The sequence below is a fragment of the Ixodes scapularis genome, unplaced genomic scaffold, assembly GCF_016920785.2.
Source record: "Ixodes scapularis isolate PalLabHiFi unplaced genomic scaffold, ASM1692078v2 PGA_scaffold5__190_contigs__length_132052651, whole genome shotgun sequence".
Classification (NCBI taxonomy): Eukaryota; Metazoa; Arthropoda; class Arachnida; order Ixodida; family Ixodidae; genus Ixodes; species Ixodes scapularis.
In genome coordinates, this window is record NW_024609880.1 from 115667113 (window position 1) to 115690252 (window position 23140).

General features: G+C 50.1%; 2 protein-coding genes across 2 annotated transcripts; both read left to right on the forward strand.

Annotated features, from left to right (window-relative positions):
• Positions 1-10457: 10457 nt before the first annotated feature.
• LOC120843090 lies at positions 10458-12155 on the forward strand. Its single transcript, XM_040214321.1, has one exon. It carries the CDS (start codon positions 10458-10460, stop codon positions 12153-12155), a length of 1698 nt encoding a protein of 565 aa, XP_040070255.1.
• Positions 12156-13296: 1141 nt separating this feature from the next.
• Positions 13297-14730, forward strand: LOC120843091. The gene has a single exon (XM_040214322.3). The coding sequence runs from the start codon at positions 13546-13548 to the stop codon at positions 14728-14730; it is 1185 nt and encodes a 394-aa protein (XP_040070256.1). The 5' UTR covers positions 13297-13545.
• The last annotated feature ends 8410 nt before the right edge of the window (positions 14731-23140 follow it).

Sequence of the window (23140 nt, forward strand, 5' to 3'; positions counted from 1 at the left end):
TATTAACAAGATAGAGAGGAACTGCAGGTGGGGTCTTCAGAGAGAGGGCTTCACGTGAGAGTAAGTGAACGGTTTTTCAATCCAAACGCATCCACGCTAGAAGCTTAGTTTGATGTTAGTCGCCATATTGTATTGCTCATAAAACCAATCTGAAATAGATCTGAAACCATATTTTTCGAATTATCAAAGCAGGAACCAACATTGCCTTATTAACAAGATAGAGAGGCACTGCAGGTGGGGTCTTCAGAGAGAGGGCTTCACGTGAGAGTGAGTGAACGGTTTTTCAATCCACACGCATCCACGCTAGAAACTTAGTTTGATGTTAGTCGCCATATTGTAATGCCCATAAAACCAATCTGAAATAGATCTGAAACCATACTTTTCGGATTATCAAAGCAGGAACCAACATTGCCTTATTAACAAGATAGAGAGGCACTGCAGGTGGGGTCTTCAGAGAGAGGGCTTCACGTGAGAGTGAGTGAACGGTTTTTCAATCCAAACGCATCCACGCTAGAAACTTAGTTTGATGTTAGTCGCCATATTGTAATGCCCATAAAACCAACCTGAAATAGATCTGAAACCATATTTTTCGGATTATCAAAGCAGGAACCAACATATCCTTATTAACAAGACAGAGAGGCACTGCAGGTGGGGTCTTCAGAGAGAGGGCTTCACGTGAGAGTGAGTGAACGGTTTTTCAATCCAAACGCATCCACGCTAGAAACTTAGTTTGATGTTAGTCGCCATATTGTAATGCCCATAAAACCAATCTGAAATAGATCTGAAACCATATTTTTCGGATTATGAAAGCAGGAACCAACATTGCCTTATTAACAAGACAGAGAGGCACTGCAGGTGGGGTCTTCAGAGAGAGGGCTTCACGTGAGAGTGAGTGAACGGTTTTTCAATCCAAACGCATCCACGCTAGAAACTTAGTTTGATGTTAGTCGCCATATTGTAATGCCCATAAAACCAACCTGAAATAGATCTGAAACCATGTTTTTCGAATTATCAAAGCAGGAACCAACATTGCCTTATTAACAAGACAGAGAGGCACTGCAGGTGGGGTCTTCAGAGAGAGGGCTTCACGTGAAAGTGAGTGAACGGTTTTTCCATAGAGATCAGTGGGTTTTTCAATCCAAACGCATCCACGCTAGAAACTTAGTTTGATGTTAGTCGCCATATTGTAATGCCCATAAAACCAATCTGAAATAGATCTGAAACCATATTTTTCGGATTATGAAAGCAGGAACCAACATTGCCTTATTAACAAGACAGAGAGGCACTGCAGGTGGGGTCTTCAGAGAGAGGGCTTCACGTGAGAGTGAGTGAACGGTTTTTCAATCCACACGCATCCACGCTAGAAACTTAGTTTGATGTTAGTCGCCATATTGTAATGCCCATAAAACCAACCTGAAATAGATCTGAAACCATATTTTTCGGATTATGAAAGCAGGAACCAACATTGCCTTATTAACAAGACAGAGAGGCACTGCAGGTGGGGTCTTCAGAGAGAGGGCTTCACGTGAGAGTGAGTGAACGGTTTTTCAATCCAAACGCATCCACGCTAGAAGCTTAGTTTGATGTTAGTCGCGATATTGTATTGCTCATAAAACCAATCTGAAATAGGTCTGAAACCATATTTTTCGGATTATCAAAGCAGGAACTGACGTTGCCTTATTAACAAGATAGAGAGGCACTGCAGGTGAGGTCTTCAGAAAGAGGGCTTCACGTGAGAGTGAGTGAACGGTTTTTCAATCCAAACGCATCCACGCTAGAAGCTTAGTTTGATGTTAGTCGCCATATTGTATTGCTCATAAAACCAATCTGAAATAGATCTGAAACCATATTTTTCGGATTATCAAAGCAGGAACTAACGTTGCCTTATTAACAAGGTAGAGAGGACTGCAGGTGAGGTCTTCAGAGAGAGGGCTTCACGTGAGGGTAAGTGAACGGTTTTTCAATCCAAACGCATCCACGCTAGAAGCTTAGTTTGATGTTAGTCGCCATATTGTATTGCTCATAAAACCAATCTAAAATTGATCTGCAACCATATTTTTCGGATTATGAAAGCAGGAACTAACGTTGCCTTATTAACAAGATAGAGAGGCACTGCAGGTGAGGTTTTCAGAGAGAGGGCTTCACGTGAGGGTAAGTGAACGGTTTTTCAATCCAAACGCATCCACGCTAGAAGCTTAGTTTGATGTTAGTCGCCATATTGAATTGCTCATAAAACCAATCTAAAATTGATCTGCAACCATATTTTTCGGATTATGAAAGCAGGAACCAACCTTGCCTTATTAACAAGAGTAGAGAGGCACTGCAGGTGGGGTCTTCAGAGAGAGGGCTTCACGTGAGAGTGATAGCATCCTCGATCATCCGCACCGGTGCGCACCGGGGCACTGAGGTGCGCCCCTTCATCTTCGATCAAGTGCACCGGTGCGCACCGTATGTCCTCGATCAACGAAGCGCACCCTCCCGGTGCGGCTTTTCGTTGCCCCAACGCGCACCAAGAAAATCAGCGGTGCGCCGGGGGGCAGTCCCATCAGGCATTGCGGCCAGGAGCGGGAATCGAGATGATGGCGGGAGTAGCAGACGCGCAGACAATCGAGCTGGCTATCTTGCAAAAACGAACACGCCTCGCAGCTGCAGTAGATGATTTCCTCGGGTCTTCTGACGGCGAGACGACGAGCTTCTCACCATCGCCGCGATTACTGGCGATCACTGATCTCTATTGTAGTAGGCTGGATCGCGGACCGCGGCCTCGGCAGCTGGGGCCGAGTGTCGCCACCGGCGGCCATTGATTGACACCAGCCAATGCATGGGACTCAATGAGAAGAACGAGAAAAAGTGCCGTTTCCCCCGTTTCCAAGCTCTTGTTGGCACTGAAACTTTTTGGATGCTTTTCGATAAGCCCGTCAAACAGCTTGCGTACAAACATTAAAGCGGACAGCCCTCGCAGTTCTTATAAATAAATATTTTGTGGTCGAGAGTGATTCCGCTGTAGTGCAGCCCAATGAGGCGAGAGTTACCTAGAGCTACCGCGGAGTCGGTGGCGGTTTCGTTGAGTTGGGTTTAGCAGACGACAAGCTCGAAGGCTTTGCTACGCGGAATTCGCTCACTCCCGGAAAGCCACTGTCGAGATGGAACTTCTTTGTCATTCATCAACTTCTGGGCTTCCCTAAGGACGGTCGTATTGACGGCAAGTTCCTTTAGTTACTCTAGTACGAGAGCAAGCTTTCCAGCTCAGCCGTAGGTGCTTCGGTACGTTTGATTTCTTTAATCGTCTTTCGAACGTTTGACAAATACCGATTCGATCTCCAGACACCCGACCTAAGGATCGCAGAACATTATAAAATACTCGCCTCCGAGCACAGCGTAAATGGTTCAATATTCTTACTTATGTGCGTTTCTCCCAGATTTGCGTGTATTGCCTGGTGTCAAGCAATGGCCGCCGGTGGCGACACCGACGGGCTCCCGACCCGCGATCCAGTAGTGAAACACGCCGTCGAAACCTGGGCCGCTGGCGTCCACCAGGACCGAGCTAAATGCGACAAACGCGCCACTCTTTATCATTTGTCTGTACCAGGTCTGTACTGTGGTCACCTTGAGCTTTTAGAAGGCATGTTTTTGCGTAAAAACAAACGAAAAAGCAACGAGGTATAGGGCATTAGAGTGATAAACTGGCAGCTGATAGTGACCCCCAATTGACCGCCGCCATGTTGTACAATTTTGACCACTAGACACGTGACCAGGCCAAATCTATGACGTAACCAGACCAAATCTCTGGCGTCAACGATAAGATGGCAGCGCCCAATGCGTGTCGGAAGCGTTGTGGGCGTTGATCGGAGTGTGTGGATTTCGTGTGCGGAATTCGGTTTTTGAGGGTTTTGTATGCTCCCCGCGTAGGAATAACGTGAAGTAGGAGGGAATGAGGCTTTTCTTTTTTATTTAATCCAAAGTAAGCCAGATTCGGTCCCGTGCTTCTCGTACGGGCTCGGATCACTACCTCGGACATCGCTCGGTCGTTCGAGTTTAATTAAAATATCCGCAATCGTTAACCACGGGAGCTCCTCCATAATCGCTGAGTCGAAGGATACGTCGAACCCATCCGGAACGCGGAGTCTAAAGGTATGTAGGACGTAACCAGAACGCGGAGTTCTAACGGTACGGCGGACGTGCCCGGGCAATTTTCTTAGCTCGACCGTCAAGATTCGCATTTGAAGCAGCGAGTGAAGTGTTGAAATCTCCGAACTGCTCGGTGCTGAGCTAACTACGGACCACTTCACTATGTGATCCGTAGTGACGTGAAAAAGACCGACGGCGGTCACTCCGGGGGGACGGCGGCTCCCGGCCGCCTGCCGGGTGCCTTCTGTGAAGGGGCGACAGTCGTGTAAGCAGTACTGTACCAGCTTCTCTTATAGTTATGTTGTTCTCGAGCAGCTTCCCGATCACTAAACCCCGCAAACGCGTGCCGAAATTTCTAAAGGTGTCTGCCAACCTGGAAAGCCTTGAACTCCCAGGGAATTTCGGATCATCTGGGAAAGTCAGGGATCATTCAAAAAGTGGGCTAAATAAGGGAAGACGACTAGTGAAAGCGGCATGGCGGTTGCTCGTCGGCACGGCCATGCTGAATGACATTGCCGAAATGTCATCCTTCGACTCAAAAACTCAAGGAATTTGATCAAAATAGTCAGGGAAAAACTTGAAAAAGTCGGGGAATTGGAAATCACTAGTATGTTAGACACAATGTTTGATTTTCTTGGCACTCCACGCGTTTTTACACACGACAGGCACACGCCCGTGTATCACACGGCAGCCAGGCCAAGCGGCTGCCAGCCACTTGTGCGAGGTCGATAAGACGCAAGCGTGGAACGCTTTCGGACTGCTGTAAATACACCAGCGGGAGCGTCCGGCCGCAGTCCGACTGCCCACGCTAGGACACCCGACACAGACTCCGCGTCCAGGGTACGTCTGACGTATCTTTAGATTTTGCATCTTAGGTACGTCAGACCTATCTTTAGACACAGCGCCTGATAATAGTAGTGAATAGGGTCACGTTCAGTGCGCAAGTCACTTTATTACACTCGGAGAGCGGAATTCCATTCCCGTTGCGCAGGTAGTTCCCGAGCTAGGCATGCACTTGAAGACTATGTTTCACTCTTTCATAAAGCAAGCTTTGCGGGACCCCTCCGCCCTTGTGCACCCATTCGCAGGTCGTGTCGCCTTTCCTCACGTAACTTCCGCAGGTTCAGTGAGTTGCCGAGCCACTGCAGCCCTGGCGTCGCTCGGTACATACAAGAGGCGGCTCACGTCGGTCGTCCAGCAGCGTACTGGAGGGACGCAAAGCTAGCAGCCTCCTTGGTGCACGCAAGACGAGGCTGAGCAGAGCTCCAAGCTCTTCTGACGCACATGTGCACTCCAATGAGACCGGTGTCGCACCCCGATTCCTAGAGATGTGGTCGCACTGGCAGTCTTGTCGGTCCCTGGGGGCCGTCGAGGAGTGCCAGAAAGCAAAATTCCATCCTTCTTGCGCAGGTAGTTCCCCAGCTAGTCACTTCCTTGACGACGTCGCACCCTCTCTGGAAGCAAGCTTCGGGATGCTCTTGTGCACCCATTTGCAGGTCGTGTCGCCTTTGCTCACGTAACTCCCGCAGGTCCAGCGAGTTGCCGAGCCGCTGTAGCCCCGGCGTCGCTGGTCGTGCATCCTGGTCCTGGTCTTGCATCAACCACCGCTGCCCATTTCCGCTGAGTGCTTGGGTGTGGTAGCTTGACGTGCTTTCGCAGAAAGCTGTATGCCTTTGCCGAGTAAAAATGGAGCGTGAGGGAAAACTTGCGCACATCCTCTGTAGATGCGTTTTTGTTGCGCCTGACTGTTTTTAAGACGAGGTTGCGCATTGTGTTGGTGAATGCACTGTCAAGTATGTCAACTGCTGGCTTAGGAAGTCGTGTCCTCAGTTCACGGAGCAGCGTGTTCAGCTTCCTAATCCTGGCCGTCTTCCGATTGATCTTCTTCTTTGCCTGTTTCAACAGTTTCCTCGCCTTCTGCAGCTTTTGCCTACTCGTGGCCAGGACCCTGTGCAGTCGTGGTGACACAGCTGCGTACGAGTGGTCACCGAAGGAAGTGTTGCGTCGCTTGAACACAGCTTCAGGGGGAGTCTCTGACGTCGTAGCCTGAGAGGGGGAAGTAACCAGCTTTACATTGCTTCCAGAACCAGCAGCAGCTTGGGCCTCTCCTTGGGTTGGCTGATCAGTCGTCGATCCAGGCTGCCTCTCTGGAGGGTGAGACCTGTCAGCAGAACAACGAGCGGTGACATTCAAGACTGCCTGTATTCCACAAGACTGTGTGCCAGGGCATGCATTCTTGGCAGGTTATACTGTGCAGTGTGATATGTGACCAGACCTTTTATGCGTTGGCCAGAACTGGCACTGACCCACAAAAAGGGGGTGCTGGGAGTTCTGGCTTATGAATAGGGTTCCATGTTTTGGGTGTTTTTTTAATTTGTGAGTATTACCTGGCTCAGTGAGCAAAAGAAGAGCCGTGATCAAAGGGTGCAGCCAAAAGCTGTAACCAAAAGTTGTGTCCAAATGCCATGACCAATGCGACGCAATCTAAGGAAAAAGAAAATAACAGAAATACAAACAGTTGTGCTCACGTTATCATGAGAAAGAAGAAGCCACCGATGTGATCGGACGTGTTTTCTCAAGCTCTCGACTTTTTCGAAAATGTTCGGCGCTAAGCCCAGCCCCGAGCTGCCAAGTTCGGGCCCTCCTTTTGGATCTTCGGGGGATTGTCCCTCGGTAAAACCGGAAGATGCGGCCAGGACTTCGAGCAACGCATCGACCAGCCACGGTCAACCAGAGGCCATGGACACGAGGAATGCGAGTAACGCCGGTCCCGCCACTACCACGACGGGAGCAGGACCTGCTCCAGCCTCGATACTAAACAAATCGACGATGGGGTGCTCAACAGTCTTCCAATTTGGTGAGCCCTCCACAGTCCCAAGCACAGCCCAATCTGTCGAGCTAGTCTTAAGGGCTCTCCTTTCGAGCATATCGAAAGAGAGCCTTATCGATGTTTTCAAAAGTGTCATTGGAGAATCTCACGAAATCGTGCCAACTACCAAGGGGAAGAAGAAGAACAAGTCTGCGACTTCTAAGAATGCCTTGAAAAGCAGCACAACAACAATTCTGCCAGCGCCAGCCGGCGCTGCACCTATATCTGGCAAGACGCCACAACCAGCAGGGAGCCAGGGCGACAGCTCAGTGCCTGCTAAGACACTACCGGCACCAAAGCCTGCGGCCGCCGCGCCACCTACTACAGAACAAACGGAAGAAGAGGACGGCTTCACCACCGTCACGAGCAGGAAGAAAAGGAAACGGGCTCGCGAGGACCCGACACAACAAAATAATGAGAAGGCCAAGCCCTCCCGGCGTTGGCAATTCGAGTACAATTTCCGCCTAACACGATCCCAAGTCTCGATAAAGCCACTACTACCAAGACTGAAAACGCACCTCTCGAGCGTTTCAACAGCATTCACAATGCATCTACTAGACAAGGCCAACACTATTTCAGTCCGCACGGTCTCGAAACAGCTGGCCGAAACCCTCGAGAAGATAACCGAGGTCGACATTGGCGGACAAGCAGTTTCTGTACAAGTCTTTAGAACGTACGGAACCGCCTATTGCAAAGGGGTCATCTACGACATTTACTCAAAAGAAGAGGATCCCCAAGACAACGTCTTGAACCTTGAATTGGAATCTGAGAAGATCCAGGTGGTCGCTGCTCGTAGACTGGGAAAGTCTAACACGGCAATGCTCACATTTGATGGAGAAAAGACGCCGAGGTCCGTTTTGTACGGCAATAGATATATGCGGGTCTTCCCGTTCAAGCCGAAAGCGGTGACGTGCGGTAACTGCCACCGATTGGGACACAAACCGGACATCTGCCCAAATGCTGCCGTGTGCCCCATCTGCGGAACTCAACATTTAGCCTCTACGGATCCTGCCCAGAAACCCGGATGCCCCGACTCCACACCCTACTGCCAAGGGTGCAGAAAGAAGGGCCACCTGGGAACGGACCGCAAATGCCCCACATGGCAAGAGACCAACAAGCGAATGCGGGAAGACGTAAAAAAATTCCGAGAACAACATAAGCAACAACAACAGCAGCAGCAGGAGCAGACTGCGACCGGGGCTGTCAAGACCCCGGTCCCTCCCAGCGGCACTTCGTGGGCTGACAGAGTCAAACACGGCATCGTCGCTCCACCACCATCACCGTCGTCACAGGCGGAGATCCAAGAACTACGCAACACCTGCAACTACTTCAAAGCCGAGCTAGACAGGCTCAAGGCCATTGTCCAAGCCCAGCAAGAAGAGAACAACCACCACAAGTCCACCCTCAGTCAGATGAGGGCACTTATAGCGAATATTTTTTAACGCTGATGATAAGGGTGCTCCAATGGAACTGCCAGGCGCTCCACAAGCGGGCGGCCGAGCTCCGAGTACGTCTGTTGGGCAAGCCTGACGAGCGTCCTGATGTATTACTGCTTCAGGAGACTAATACTACAAGCATCAACTTCAATGGTTACACTACCTACTCAAGCCCGTCCATAACTAGTAAACGGCCGGGGCAATCTGCCTCCCCGCCAGGGAAAGCGCTCGTCTATGTAAGGTGCGACTGGCCCCAGCACCAAGTAGATCTAACCCCCTATTGTAATGAAAATCAAGAAATCGTTGCAGTGAGAGCCACGGTCCGGCAGCAAAACATCGTATTTACATCCGCATACTACAGGCCTCTTAAAAGCAAGACATCAAAAAGAAACCACGGTTGGATCGCTCATCTGCACAATCTGTACCCAAGAGAACAAAAGCTCTATTGTGGAGACTTCAACCTCCAACATCATGCTTGGGGATACAACCACATATCGACAGGAGCGGAAGAGCTGCTTGGTGAGATGCAGATCTTCAGACTCAACCTAGTCAATAACCACGGGACCAAGACAAGGCTGGGAGACGCCAGGCAGAAGGACACAACCCCAGACCTTACATGGACCTCAAACATATACACATATCACCACAAGTGGAAGTGCCTTCCGGACTCTTGGGGCAGCGACCACTTCCCAATCTTCTTTGAATTCTCGCCTACAAAGAAGATCAAAGACAAATCCAAGCGGAGAGTGGCTAAAACCATTTACTGGGACAAGTTCAGGGCAACGCTGGAAGAAGGTAACCTTGAAGGGTCCAGTTTCGAGAGCCTCCTAAACAGCGCCCTGCAAGGAGCTACGATTACTACGAACGTCGATGAAGACGCTCCAAATCCCGACCTCCACCTATTACGGCTCTGGGCTAAACGGCTGCAGGTGGTACAAAAGTACCGAAAGGGTCGCAAAACTCCGCAAGGCAGACACGCCATAACAAGAGCTACGGTAGAGGCCAAGGAATACGCCCAACAATTAGATACACGCCGATGGCTAGACTACAGCTCTTCGCTCTCCGACAAAACCTCGATTACAAAGCTATGGGCTACAAATCGGGCTCTGCTTGGAAAGAAGAAGGTAAAAGGAGCGACGCTCACGCTCGCTCTCAAGATGAATAAGACGGAAGAACAGCTCGCAGGAATGGCGGGGGATCTCTTTTTCCCACAGCCAGACGTGAACGACTGCCCCTCTCTGTACGACGTAGAAATCTTGGCCCCGGACGACGGCATGGACCGACCGTTTACGAGGGGAGAACTCGAGTGGGCGCTACACAAAGGAAAATCCCGATCGTCGCCCGGGCCGGATAAAATCACCATGACCATGCTTAAGAACCTTCCAGAAAACACAAAAGAACAGCTCCTCGAATGGGTGAACCACATCTGGGTCACCGGAAAGCTCCCTGAGCAGTGGAAGCATTCACTTGTCGTTCCCATTCCAAAACCCGGAAAAGACAAGGGATCACTCAGTAACTACAGACCCATCTCGCTAACTTCATGTACCTGTAAGGTCATGGAGCGGATGGTATTAGCACGAATTGACTGGCACCTAGAATCCTCTGGCACCTTCCATCCCTCCCAGACTGGTTTCCGATCCTGCCTCGGAACACAGGAAAGCCTCGCCCTCATCTCGGCAGAAGTCATAAGAAATATTGGACTCAACCGCGCGGCGATAAGAACAGTCGTGGCGGTTGACATCAAAAAAGCGTTCGACTCTGTACCCCACACCTCCATCATCAGCGAAGCCAGACAATTTGGCATAGTTGGACGGCCGCTGAACTTCATCAAGAGCTTTCTAGAAGGAAGGACGTTTTCGGTCCGCTGCGGCACGCACGACAGTGAACCGAAGATGAACCGAGTTGGGGTCCCTCAGGGTTCCGTCCTCTCACCAACACTATTTAACCTCGCAATGGCAGCCCTGCCGCATGAGCTCGCCAAAATACCTGGACTTGGTTTTACCGTGTATGCGGATGACATCACAATGTGGACGAAAGGAGAAGACATTGCAAAGCAGCTAGACATACTTCAAGCAGGCCTCGACACAGTCGACGCTCACCTAGCCAGGGTAGGAATGCAAGCCTCTGCAGAAAAGACCCACTACACCGTGGTGGCACCAAGAAAACACAGAAATGCCAAGATTGCAGAACGATTTAATCTCGTACTCGCGGGTAAAAGAATCAAACCCTCCCCTTCAGTCAGGATCCTAGGGATTACGATCGAAGAAACGGGCAAGGGAGACATCTGGTTACAAGACACAATCAAGTACTGCAACTCCGCGCTCAACGCAATCAGGCGTATATGCAGCGCAAGAGGAGGCGCGACTGAAAACGTAGCCAAACGGATGGTCAAAGCCCTCGTAGTCTCGCGCGTAGTCTACGGAGCCCGCCACTACTGGCTCAACAAGGGACAGTGGCAGAAACTAGAAACCTTAAACAATCAAGCAATGCGTGTAATTACCGGCCTTCCTAAGTTTACCCCCCTCGGCAAACTGCGGGAACAAGCCGGTATCAACAAACTCCATGACATTGTGACGGCCCGCACGGTTGCCCACAGTGAGCGCCTCAAGCTTACTGGACCAGGCAGAGAGATTATGAAGCTTCTCCACAGACCCACGGAGAACCTTCCAGAACTACCCGAGCAACTTCCACCATGGGAAGACCTCGCGGAGATCACCGACAACAAGCCTAGTGCACGCAAGGGGGACACCAAGCAGCTAACACGTAAAGCCAAGGCGCACACTAAGATGGTAGAAGCATGGGATCCGAGTTGCATCATGGCTGCCTACACGGATACCGCATCGCTAGACGGCCCCGTCACCCTGAAGACGGCAGCTGCAGCCATCCCTGCCCTACAAATCAGCGCTACCAAGCAGCTTCCCGAAGGCGCCTCGACCAAAGGAGGAGAACTCACAGCAATCCGCCTCGCCCTCGAGACGGTCCTCGCACTCCCCGACCCGCTAACAACGAATCTCCGGATATTTACAGATTCGCAAGAGGCGGTGAAGGAATGTAGAATAAGGAACAGTCCAAGCCGGATAGTCCGCTCGATAAAAAAACTTGCTTCTCAACTAGCTTCAAGAGGCACCTCCACAAGAATTGCATGGGTTCCCGGTCACGCGGGCATACCCGGCAACGAACAGGTACATCGCCTGGCCCGCGCGTCGCTTATTCTTCCCCGCGGTTCAGACGACATACCTGCATCACAACATGACCACGGCTACGGCCACGCTCGCGATCGGGCACAGGCCAACTGGGAACCACAAGAATATGATCCAGGCGAGGTTCGGGCCAAGATCAGAGAAGTCTATCTAGCAAAACTCGAAGAGAAGCTCCCCGAAAACCCAGATCCGCTCCCTTGCACGGGTTTTGGAAGACGGGCGAAAGTTCTCCTGACTCGAGTGAGGACGGACACCGCACTAACACCAGCGCGCATCGCATCTTGGAGTCAAGGAAAACGATCCGGAACTTGCTCCAAGTGCAATATGGGCGTGAAGGCAGACATTTTTCACTTGGTGTGGGAGTGTCCAGAGTACAAAGACATAAGGGCAAGACATCGACCAACAAACATCGCATCTATGGAGGGGTGGACACATCCACCAGGCTCCGAGAGTGACAGACGAAGAGTCTTGAAAGGTCTCCTGGATTTTATCTATGAGGCCAAGCTGGACATATTCATTTAGATTCAGTTACCTTTCCTTAGTGCCAGCGTCCAGATCTTGATATCACCGGCGCACTCCCTCATACCCCCTTCCCTCTTTTCTTACTTTTTTTTTTTTTACTTCTTTTCTTTTATGGCATTAAACGTTTTCTGACTGACTGACACGTTATCATTTTCGTCATGTGACTTAATTATTAATCACGTGATCGAACAAAAAATAAACCTAGAAATAAATTATCCCCTGCCCGGTTTCGAACCTAGGCTCTCATGATCGCAAAACTAGTGTGCTATTCATTGGGTCAACCTTGCTCATTGACGTCAATATAACTCGGCCAAAGGTAATGCTCACGCATTCTCACATCATGAAAGAAAGCTGAGGTGCTCTCGTAATTTCATTTTTTTAAAAATGGGGTGTAGTGTGCCATCAACTAGCTAGATGGCGCAAGAAGTCATGGTTTGTGTCGTTACTACGAGATGGTGCACGTGCTTGACAGCGGCGCGCGCTGTCTCGGGATTGATGTGTACATATTGAAAATAGAACAGTCTTCACAAAAACTCCGAGCTGGTGTGACGTCTCTTCCTTTCGTCGGGGTTCCCGCCTTGGGCCCCGCACCTCGGCACCCCGCTGCCCACGCGCCGGCAATGTAAGCCTTTCCAGCATCTCTACAGGCCTTTCGGGGCGCTGTCTTTATCTGAGCTTTCCCTGTCTCTTTCCACCCATTCGTAATGGCCCCAAGCGACCACAACATCTTAGCGACGAGCTATAACCACTACATTTTGGCGACGAGGTATTTTCTTGCATTTTTTCCATTTTCGCCCTCGTGAGTTTTTTTATGTGAGACTCCGTGCCGGAGATGAGTGGTGGCAGCACCGGCACGTATAGTTTTCTTTTGTGTGTTAGGAAATATTTGAACGTTCGAAATGTAAGGAGGTCCTTTTGAATATTCCCATCCACCACATCTTTTGCATATGTAGTACATGAAAATACTGTCGATGCATAGCGACATTTAACGTTCCGTTTCGAGCGGCAATGGTCCATTCCGAACGCCAGTAGGGTTAGGCGTAACGCCATCCTTTGTTCTTTGTTTTCGAACGCCGTAACGGCCGTTCGAATGGTTCTTTTTCTTTCATGTAAGTAGTGCGCACCGCACGGAAGCGTCGTTCTTAATTTTCCGAGACTCGGAGAAACTGTCTCGTTTCCATTTCGGTGGAATTTTTTCGGATTTTCACCTTCGTTTTCAACTTTTGTCTCCCAACCATAGCCATAGTAGACGATAGCGTCGCTATGTTTCATGTCCATGTAGTACATCCCAAGTGACTTTAAAAGGCGAAGTGAATAGATATAATAGATATTTTGTCCATCAAATATGCGTATGTAGCCATTGGCTTCACTCATTCATAAGTTCCAAAAAATGGCAACAGCTTCTTTCCCGACACCTCCACCATTTCTTCCCACGCCAGGTGCCCCTGTGCAGCCTTGGTTAAATTGGAAAGCGTCGTTTTTAAATTATCTTGTAGTCCTAGAGGCTGATGAAAGCTTGCCGAAGCGTAAGCGCGCGTTGTTGTGGTCCTTGCTTGGTCTCGAAGGCCAAAGAATAGTTTCAACGTTTCCATCCACGGCCCTCGCACATAGCGAGACCGTTTCCGAATTTGACGTTCTTATGACGTCGCTTGATCAGCATTTCGCTGCCAAAAAGAATGTTGTTGTCGAACGGAGGTTATTCCTCACCCGCGTCCAGTCGCAGGGAGAAAGTGTCCTTGAGTACCTTGGTGCCCTACGGCACCTCGGCTCTTTTTGTGATTTTGGGGAGTCTCTTGAAACCCGCATCGCGGAAGTTTTTTTGGCTGAATTATTATCATCGGAGGTACAAGATCGGGTAATCCGAGAGTCTGCGGAAGCTGGACTACCCAGCCTCGAACGTATCGTGCTTCTGGCACAACAGTTCGAACGGGCTGCTCGAGATTGCGATCGTTACCGCCAAATTTCATCATGTCTTCCGCGTTCCGAGTCGACACAGGCCGTTGAGGCAGTACAAAGGGTTCCCGTTCGCCGTGGACAAGATGGCCGCCAGTTGAGGTCAAATTCGAACATGCAACGTCAAAATGGAGGGCGGCCTCCTGCCGTTTCCTCCTCCCCCGCAAATGTTTCCTCCTCACCTTCCAAGGTTTCCTTCTCGCCGCGCCACCAGTCGCGTGGACTCACCCGTGTTTTTACAAGCCGAGTGCCTCGGGATGCTCCTCCGGGCGCGCGCGCTCTTGGGCGCGGGGCGGAATCGTGCCACTTTTGCGGTCGCCGACCCCATCCGCGTGAGGAGTGTCCAGCGTCCGGAATGACTTGTTTTTCTTGTGGCAAGATAGGCCACTTTTCAAATGTTTGCCGAAGTTCGTCTTCGTCGTCTGAAGTCATCGACCCCCGTCGCCTGGCGTTTCCGCCGGGACGAGGCCGCGCCGCTTGGCCGGGCAAAGAGATGTTTAAGGATTGTGTCCGCAGGGGGGAGACTGCTCATACGAGCGATGTTGCGCAGCGCTGTGTCTTCAAGTCTCAAAGACAGCGGCCATTCTTCCGCTGCAACAATTGTGGCCACGTTCTCTGCTGAAGGAGGCAGTCCCAAGCAGCTTCGTAGTGCGGACCGGTGAAAAGTATCGATGTCTCGAATTTGTGCCCTTGCAACAGCCAGTAGCGGCAGTGAATAGAGAAGCCTGGACATGATGAGCCCCTTGTACATTTGAAGTAGTGCACGTTGTGATGCACCCCAGGAGGAGCCTCCAAGCTGTCTAACGACACGTAGCAGTTGACGGCAACGTTGAAGTCTCTTGCGTACTTCAGGTCTCCATGTCACCCGATCGTCGATAATAACGCCGAGATACGTGTGGATTTTCACCCTTTTAACTGGCGTTCCAGCAAGTTTTAGACGTAGGGCATTCTGTGGTGCTCGGCCTGTGGGTCGGTAGAGGAGTGAGGCAGTCTTTTCCGCAGATAGAGTAAGGCCTAGTTGCGCTATGGCCAGTGCAGTAGAGTCCAGTGCCACCTGGAGTCGATTACGGATCCCTATAGCGTTCCTTGAGGGTCCGACACACCACAACGCCACATCATCCGCGTAGATTGCCATGCCAATCCGAAGAGCTCGATTCTTTGCTGGAAGACATCGAGGGAGGACGCTCATGGCAAGATTGAAAAGCAGAGGGCTCAATACACTTCCTTGGGGTACCCCTTGAGCAATATGTCTAGATGTGCTAGTAGCATCTGGCAATTTCACGCTCATGGACCGTCCACAAAGAAAGGCCTCAATGAAAGATAAGAGTCTGCCACAAACCCCAAAATGCTTTAGTCGGTGAATGATGGTTGGATGTGGCAATGTATCAAATGCACGACTGATGTCGAGGAACACGCAGTGTACCATTTGCCCCGTAGCCTTGGCTTCTTCTAGGGTTGAGGCAAGGTCTCCTATTGCATCCGCAGTGCACCTCTTGGCTCTAAAGCCAGCAAGTTCGTGCGAGAAGGCACCCACTCTATCCAAAAGCCAGGTTAGACGTTGAAGAACCATTCGCTCAAGAACTTTTCCCAAGCAACTTATCAAGGAAATCGGCCTGAAGGATGAGGATTTTTCTATCGGCTTCCCTTGTTTGAGTATGGGAATTACTATCGATTGTTTCCATGCATCTGGAAATGCTCCTGTCCTCCATATGTCGTTGAGTTTTTCAAGTATGCCTGGGTGGTGTATAGGGTCCACGTTCCTGAGCGACTGGTAGGTTATGCCATCGGGACCCGGAGCGCTTTTCTTTCGACAGTGATGGAGTGCTTGAGTGAGCTCCTTTAGGGTGAAGTCTGAGTAAGTTGCCAACGATGTCTCTTTGTCTTGAGGTTGACTAACCTGGCTTTGCGGTGGATTTGTCAATCTTTCTTGGTATTGATGTGGTGGAATAGAGGAGCGGGAAAATTGATCCGCTAACAGCTCTGCCACTTCCGTCATGGACATACCAGATTTGATTGAAAACCCTGCAATAGGGTGTCGTGGAACCTTCGCGCCGGAGAGGGCTCGAGCGATCTTCCAAGCACGCTTGCCTCCACCTGGACCACCAAGAGATGCGCAGTCCTGGCTCCATTGCCACCGCTGAAGTGCCTTGGTGTGTCGCCTGAATTTAGCGTCAATTCGGTTGTAGCGAGTCCAGTCCCATGAGGCGTTGGTGTGAAGCGCCCTTCGTTGTGCCTGCCGTCGGGCTGCTCGTAGGTTGAGCCACTCAAGGTCAGGAGAGGGGCTTGTAACTGGAACTGTGACGGATCGCGTCGAAAGCCGCAGGCACTCCGCAATGCATGTAGTAAGGTCATCATAGTTGCTGCCTACAATAGCAGAAGAGAGGTACTGGCGGAATAGGTCCCAGTTAGTAACTTTGCAGACCTTGAGGTTCCTTGGAGGTGCTTTGGGGTGTGTTAACCTGATGGGAACATGATCACTTCCTCCAGTGTCCGGTTGGGCTGTCCACAAGGCGACAACTTGTGAAGATACCCACGTTATGTCTATTGTGCTGGCGTTAGTTCCACGTCTACAAAATGTTTTCGACCCGTCATTAAGAGCTCGCAGTTGTAGGGCTGCCGCAATATCTTCGAGCTGTCGTCCCCTGGCGTCCGTTCGGTTACCGCCCCAGGATTCATTGTGTGCGTTGAAATCTCCACATATAATAAGCTGTCCTCGGCTACGTTTGTGAATTTCTTCTAGCACCTTTGCGTCCCATACGCCATGCGGGGAAATATATGCAGATATAACCGTTGTGACGTGCCGGCCAATTGCGATTATCGCCCCGGCGTATTCTGCAATTTCTGAAGACAAGTCCGAAAGATCAAGGGGGGCATGGTGTACATCGTCACGGACCAATATTGCAACTCGCGATCTTCCATCGGTACTTAGAGTTGCACTGTGATGAAAGACATAGGGAGACAGACGGACCTCTCCTGGGATCACGTGCGTTTCTTGTAGAGCCAGTACATCTCTTCGTTCAGTTGCAAGAGTTTGGCGGAGAACGGGCAAACGTGTGCGTAAACCATTTACATTCCACTGAAGGATAGAAGGAAACAATGGGCTCCGTCTTTCTCTATGGGGAGTTTTCTGCTGTATTCTTTGTGCACTGTTTCCGGGGTTACTTGATTGTTGGCAGCGTTGATAATTCGAGGGTCCTGCTAACATACCCCAAAAGAGGAATCATAATTTGCAGAATCGTCGTGACTGTGCGGGCCCATGATGCCTCGATGTTTCTTAATATAGTAAAGGCTATGTTCGCAGCTGCTCTGATTAGGGACGTCCATCCAGGGGCTTCGCCAGAAGATGCGTTTTTGTCCTCAGCGTCTCCCTCTTGTGTGGAAGGGCGCTGTCGTGTTTGTGGCGGTTGCTTGGGTGTTTGCTTCGGAGGTTCCGATGTAGCCGCTGCGTGCGCACCGTTCCCAGCACTTCCGTGGGCTCCTTCTGTATTAGAAGGCAAAGAATGGGTGCCTCCAGTTACAGACGCGTAGGTAACAGCTCTTGACCTCGAAAGGTGTTTTGCCTGTTTACTTAGTATCTCTGGCTGGGCATCCTCTTCGCCAGACCGAGATGCCTTCTGGCCCTCCAAGGCTGACCTGGCCGCACGAAATCCAATCGAATTGGTCTTGGAGTAAGTGAGTATCTTCCGCTCTTTGATCCACTTCGGGCAGGCATGTGATGTAGCCTCGTGATCTCCCTTGCAGTTGACACATCTCAGTGTCGGTGACTGACACATGGCATCGGTTGCTTCGTGGTGTTCTCCGCATCGTTTGCAAGCCATAGCGCGCGTGCAGGAGACCTTCTTGTGACCAAATCCGCCGCAGTTGTGGCATTGGAGCGGTTTCTCCTTATAAGGCAACACAGGGTGACGAACATACCCCAGCAGAACATAGTTTGGCAGCTGACTGCCTTGAAATGTGAGTTTCACGACGCGTGACTTTCCAAGACGTCTGATGTCGACGATCTTGCTGTCTGAGCGGAGATTATGTTCCAGCTGTTCTTCTGTGGCGTCCATGTCAACGTCCCGAATGACGCCAACTGTCGTGGGCCCAGACAAAGCTAGGTAAGTTCGAACCGGTATACCACATAAGTCCGTGGTTTTCAGAAGCGCCTGTGCAGCTTGTTCGTTCAGAACTTCTACGGCGATCAGGTTGAGACGGTCGTTGTACCGGACCTGACAGGCAGATTCCTGACATATGCCTTTCAGTGCTTCCGTAAGCTGCAGGCTACTGAGAGATGTTAATCTTGTTTCTTGATTAACTGGCACGAAGATTATGGTAAAATCATCGGTTTGTCGCTTTGATGGACGTACCGTTTCCGTGCTTGACCACGAACACGTCCTTTTTGTCCTTTTTCTGGTGACGAGATTCCATTCCCCAGTGGAGCCTTCGCTGTCCATGTCAACCATCTCCGCGACGGAGGGCGTCGATGAAGACTGCGAATATGCAGGATCTTTGCAGTCCAGCGCTGGCTCCTGTTCTGAACTGCCCGCTGAACGTTGTCCAGCTGGTATGGTGCTGCTTATCTCTGATGTGGACATACCTTAAGCTCGGCGGCGTGCCGCGGCCTGCGGATGCCCTAAATATTGATATCCACCCAGGATATCTGGCCCAAAGGACCAGTAAGAAACGCTTCCAACCCAAATTTCTGAAGAGGTAGAGATTTAGCGTCTCTAGCTTGGCTAACTTCGTCGTCCTCGCAGCGCCGTGACCGGATTGTGCACTCGTCTGCTTGCGGGTACCCCCGAATTGCGACAGATGGCGCTGCGGCGAGAGGAAAAAAATCGGAATCGGATTTGCGTGGAACTCTATGGGAGACTGCGCAAAATAAACCGAGAGCTCGACAGTCTTTCATTAAAAATCCACAAAAAACCATCTCCGTCAGTTTAGCCGGTCGCCATCGGTCGCCCACCCGGAGTGAAAGTTCGCGGTGCTCCACATAGATGGCGCCACAGAAAAAGAGAAAACCAAGGGGGACACTTGTTAAAGCGGAGGTTCGGGCGAGTCGGTTGTTCATGACTTAAAAGGAAACAGCGCACCCTCAATGCGGTCACTCATTTGGCTCTCGTTTCCCCACCTGTCTATCTTACACCCTGGCAACGTTACTACAACACTCAGTTGGGAAACTCCCATAGAGACAGCTTTCAAAAAGTGGCCCCAAACTGTCTCCGAGCACCGAGCTAATGACGAACACAATGCCACCATTTCTCCCGCAGCGGCCACTCGAGGAACTGCACATAATTTCTATTTCGGCTTTAGAACAGATACAGCGGAAGAGGTTACAGGGGTGCCACCCCCGTCGCCCCGGCGGACGCGTCGCGTTGAGCTATCGAAGTTAAAATGCACCTAGGGCGGGACGTGCTATCTGAAAGGCCCGCTGAGGCATGGTTATACAAAAACAATATTAATTGTGCCGCAAAACCCTGCAAACTAAAGATCTTAAAAACATAACGCGCCCCTCTTTTGGTACTAAACTCCAATAAATTTCATACAAAAAGAGTCTTTTTAGTTTGTTTTTACGCAAAAACAGGCTTTCAAAAAGCTCAAGGTGACCACAGTACAGACAAATGATAAAGAGTGGCGCTGTTGTCGCATTTAGCTCGGTCTCGGTGGACGCCAGCGGCCCAGGTTTCGACGGCGAGTTTCCCAACTGAGTGTTTTAGTAACGTTGCACCCTGGTGAACGGTTTTTCAATCCAAACGCATCCACGCTAGAAACTTAGTTTGATGTTAGTCGCCATATTGTAATGCCCATAAAACCAATATGAAATAGATCTGAAACCATAATTTTCGGATTATGAAAGCAGGAACCAACATTGCCTTATTAACAAGATAGAGAGGTACTGCAGGTGGGGTCTTCAGAGAGAGGGCTTCCCGTGAGCTTGAGTGAACTTCAATCCAGATGCAAACACGCTAGAAACTTAGTTTGATGTTAGTCGCCATATTGTATTGCTCATAAAACCAATCTGAAATAGATCTGAAACCATATTTTTCGGATTATCAAAGCAGGAACCAACATCGCCTTATTAACAAGAGTAGAGAGGAACTGCAGGTGGGGTCTTCAGAGAGAGGGCTTCCCGTGAACGTGAGTGAACGGTTTTTCAATCCAGATGCATCCACGCTAGAAACTTAGTTCGATGTTAGTCGCCATATTGTATTGCTCATAAAACCAATCTGAAATAGATCTGAAACCATAGTTTTCGGATTATGAAAGCAGGAACCAACCAACGAGGTAGAGGGGCTTAGAGTGATAAACCGGAAGTTCGGAAGTGGCACCCCCCCGGTTGCCGCCATATTTTACGCAAATGTGACCACTCGTCACGTGACCTCCCAAGAGCCGTGACGTCACAGGTAAGATGGCAGCGCCCAGAGCTGGTGGATGCGAGTTTGTTCGGTGCGCGGTAGCCGTGATGTGCAGCTGCTTTCCGACGACTTCGGCCTTCGTGCTCGCTGACGCAGGTATAATGTGAAAATATGAAGGAATGAGACTTTGTACCGTTTTTGCGCAAGATCGCTCTGGATCATCTGGATATTAACGCCTGTGAGACAGCATCAGCTCTGCATCGCCGTACCGGTGCTCGGATTCCGGGATGTGTCCGAGGATCGATAGAACTCTGAGTGTTTTTAACATGACATTTTCGCATTCTCTTAGCTTTGTTTGAACGTTGAAATATCTGAGAATCTACGCGAAATGTATACGTCGCGTTAGGGCCTATGGGAAGTTGTTTCAGCCCTCCGTCACCGAACAACCATAGCAACTTTTAGCGAGGAAGTTCCTGCGATTTTAACCTTTTGTGCTAATCCACGATTCTACATTCGATCGCTTTTCTTCCTTTTTTTTTTGTGTGTGTGCGAGTGCGAAGTGCACCCTTATTTTCAGCTACGAGTTTGGCGTTTTATTGAGTATGGGGAAGAATAAATCGTTGCAGGCACCTGCTTCAAAGCTATTCGACTTGCTATAAGAAGAACTGTTTTGGTGCATGCATAGATTAACTGCGCATTTTTTCTGTTTTGTAGGATTTATTGCAGCTATACTCTTTTCCATCAAGAGCGCATTGTATTAGTCGGTCAATTATTTAATTGTTCTAATTACCTGGATAAGATGATTCATATTTGTGTTCATCCCTTGCCTGGAGAGCAGTCTTGTTGAAAAATGTTGACTACCATTCCTTTCGGTCTCTTCAATAGACTCTTTTTAAAAGTGTGGGCTGTCTATACTTCGCATCACCGTAACTTGGAAAAGGCCAACCGCCACAGCCGCCTCGAGCCAATCAGAGAGACGGAGCGAAGGTGTGTGACAAATCTGTGCAGACGAGCACTCTGAGGATATGCTGTCATGTGCCTCTCTCCAATGTGTGTATTGACCAACCGAGACTGTAGCCTTTTCCGTCTGCCAAATTCTGATGAAACAAATTACAGTAGCTACTACTGTAATTACCCCAGGCTTTCATACTTTGGGTATTTGTTCGACAAGAATGTTATGTCCGCCATCCCTGTGAATTCGGCTAAGCACCTATTGGACTCGAATGCTGCATTAGCGTTCGACGTGAATTGGGGCCCATTCGTGTGCTTAACGCCGAAAAAAATGGTGACGGTTGTGTTGCTTGATAAGGTTCTGCAAAGGGTCTATTGTGTCATACATATAGGAAGTGTCATGCTATATAACAATGCATCAACACATACTATTAAACTATATGCTCAGAGGTGTGTTTGTTTTTCGAATTAACAAGTTACAGCAGTGTGCTTTAATGCTATTATCATGTGTGTAGTTTTAAGTATCCTCTCTGCAATGCCTACGAAGGCCCCTGGAAGGAATAAATTAATAAATAACATTTTCACATCACTGGAGTTGGTTTTTGGATGCACCACATGTTCAGGAAAGGTTGGACGAGTCCAGCCCCTTGCAAGAAGTCTGCCAGTCTGGTATGACCCTTCAATTAATATTGAAGGGTCAGAGAAGCGAGTGTCCTCGTAAGGTCCAGAGTGTCCTCGTAAGGTCTCCCTCAAAGTTGGAAATTTTGTGCTTCGTGGAGTGGACACAGAAAATTGGTGTCAGCAAATTTTTAGGTATTGTCATTGGACAACAGCCGACACCAAATCCACTATCACTGCATCGCCGCTCACCTGCTTTGTCGTGCTTACCTCTTGTTGAGGTGATGGACATGAAGAGCTTTGGGGTAATCAGGTATTCAGAATCTTCGATTCAGCACCTTCGGCATCAGGGACAAAGGTCGCCGAAGGTAATCCTTAATCTCCCGTGGTCGCTCCTCGAGACGTAATCGAGGGTCGTTTGGCACGAACCCTCGCCGACCAATTCATTGCTTTGGTAGACATGGTCGGCTTCATGCAGTGGTTGTTGTTGTTGTTGAATTATGTTTATTGATGAGATGAGTGGTTCGGCTGTCTTGGTGGGGTGGCCTGAGACAGGAAGGAGGGGCATGGGGTTTTAGGGGAAAAAGGAAATGAATGATGTGAAAAAAAAGAAAAAAATTAAATGTGATGATGGGTCCCCGTCTCCCTGATGTAGCTCATCAGGGAATCAAGGACTGCTTTTCTGTGCTGCGGTGTTCCCTGGGGTCGGGACCACTCCTCGAGCGTCGCCGGTCTGTCCTCTTCCCGAAGAGATTGGATCGCTTTCTTCCTCAGCCGTTCCAGGCCTGCACAGTCCCAGAGGAGGTGGCGTAGTGTGGCCGTATTGTTCCCGGCGCAGGCCTTGCATCTGGAGCCCTCGATGTCGACGAGCCCGAAGCTCGCTTGTTTGGCCGGTGTGAATGCTGTTCCGGTCCTGATCCGTCGGACTCGGACAGCTTCCCATCTGGTATAGCTCGTTGGCATGTTGTCTTCTTGTGACGGCAGCAACCCTCTGAGGTAGGCCTTTCTCGCCTGCCTGGCAAGTTCAGCCTGTTCCTCCGGGTCTACCGTGTTATTCGTTTTGAGAATGAGAAGTCGGGCCAGTCGCGGAGCCGTGAAATATTTCTTCCGCTGCGGCCCTGTGTG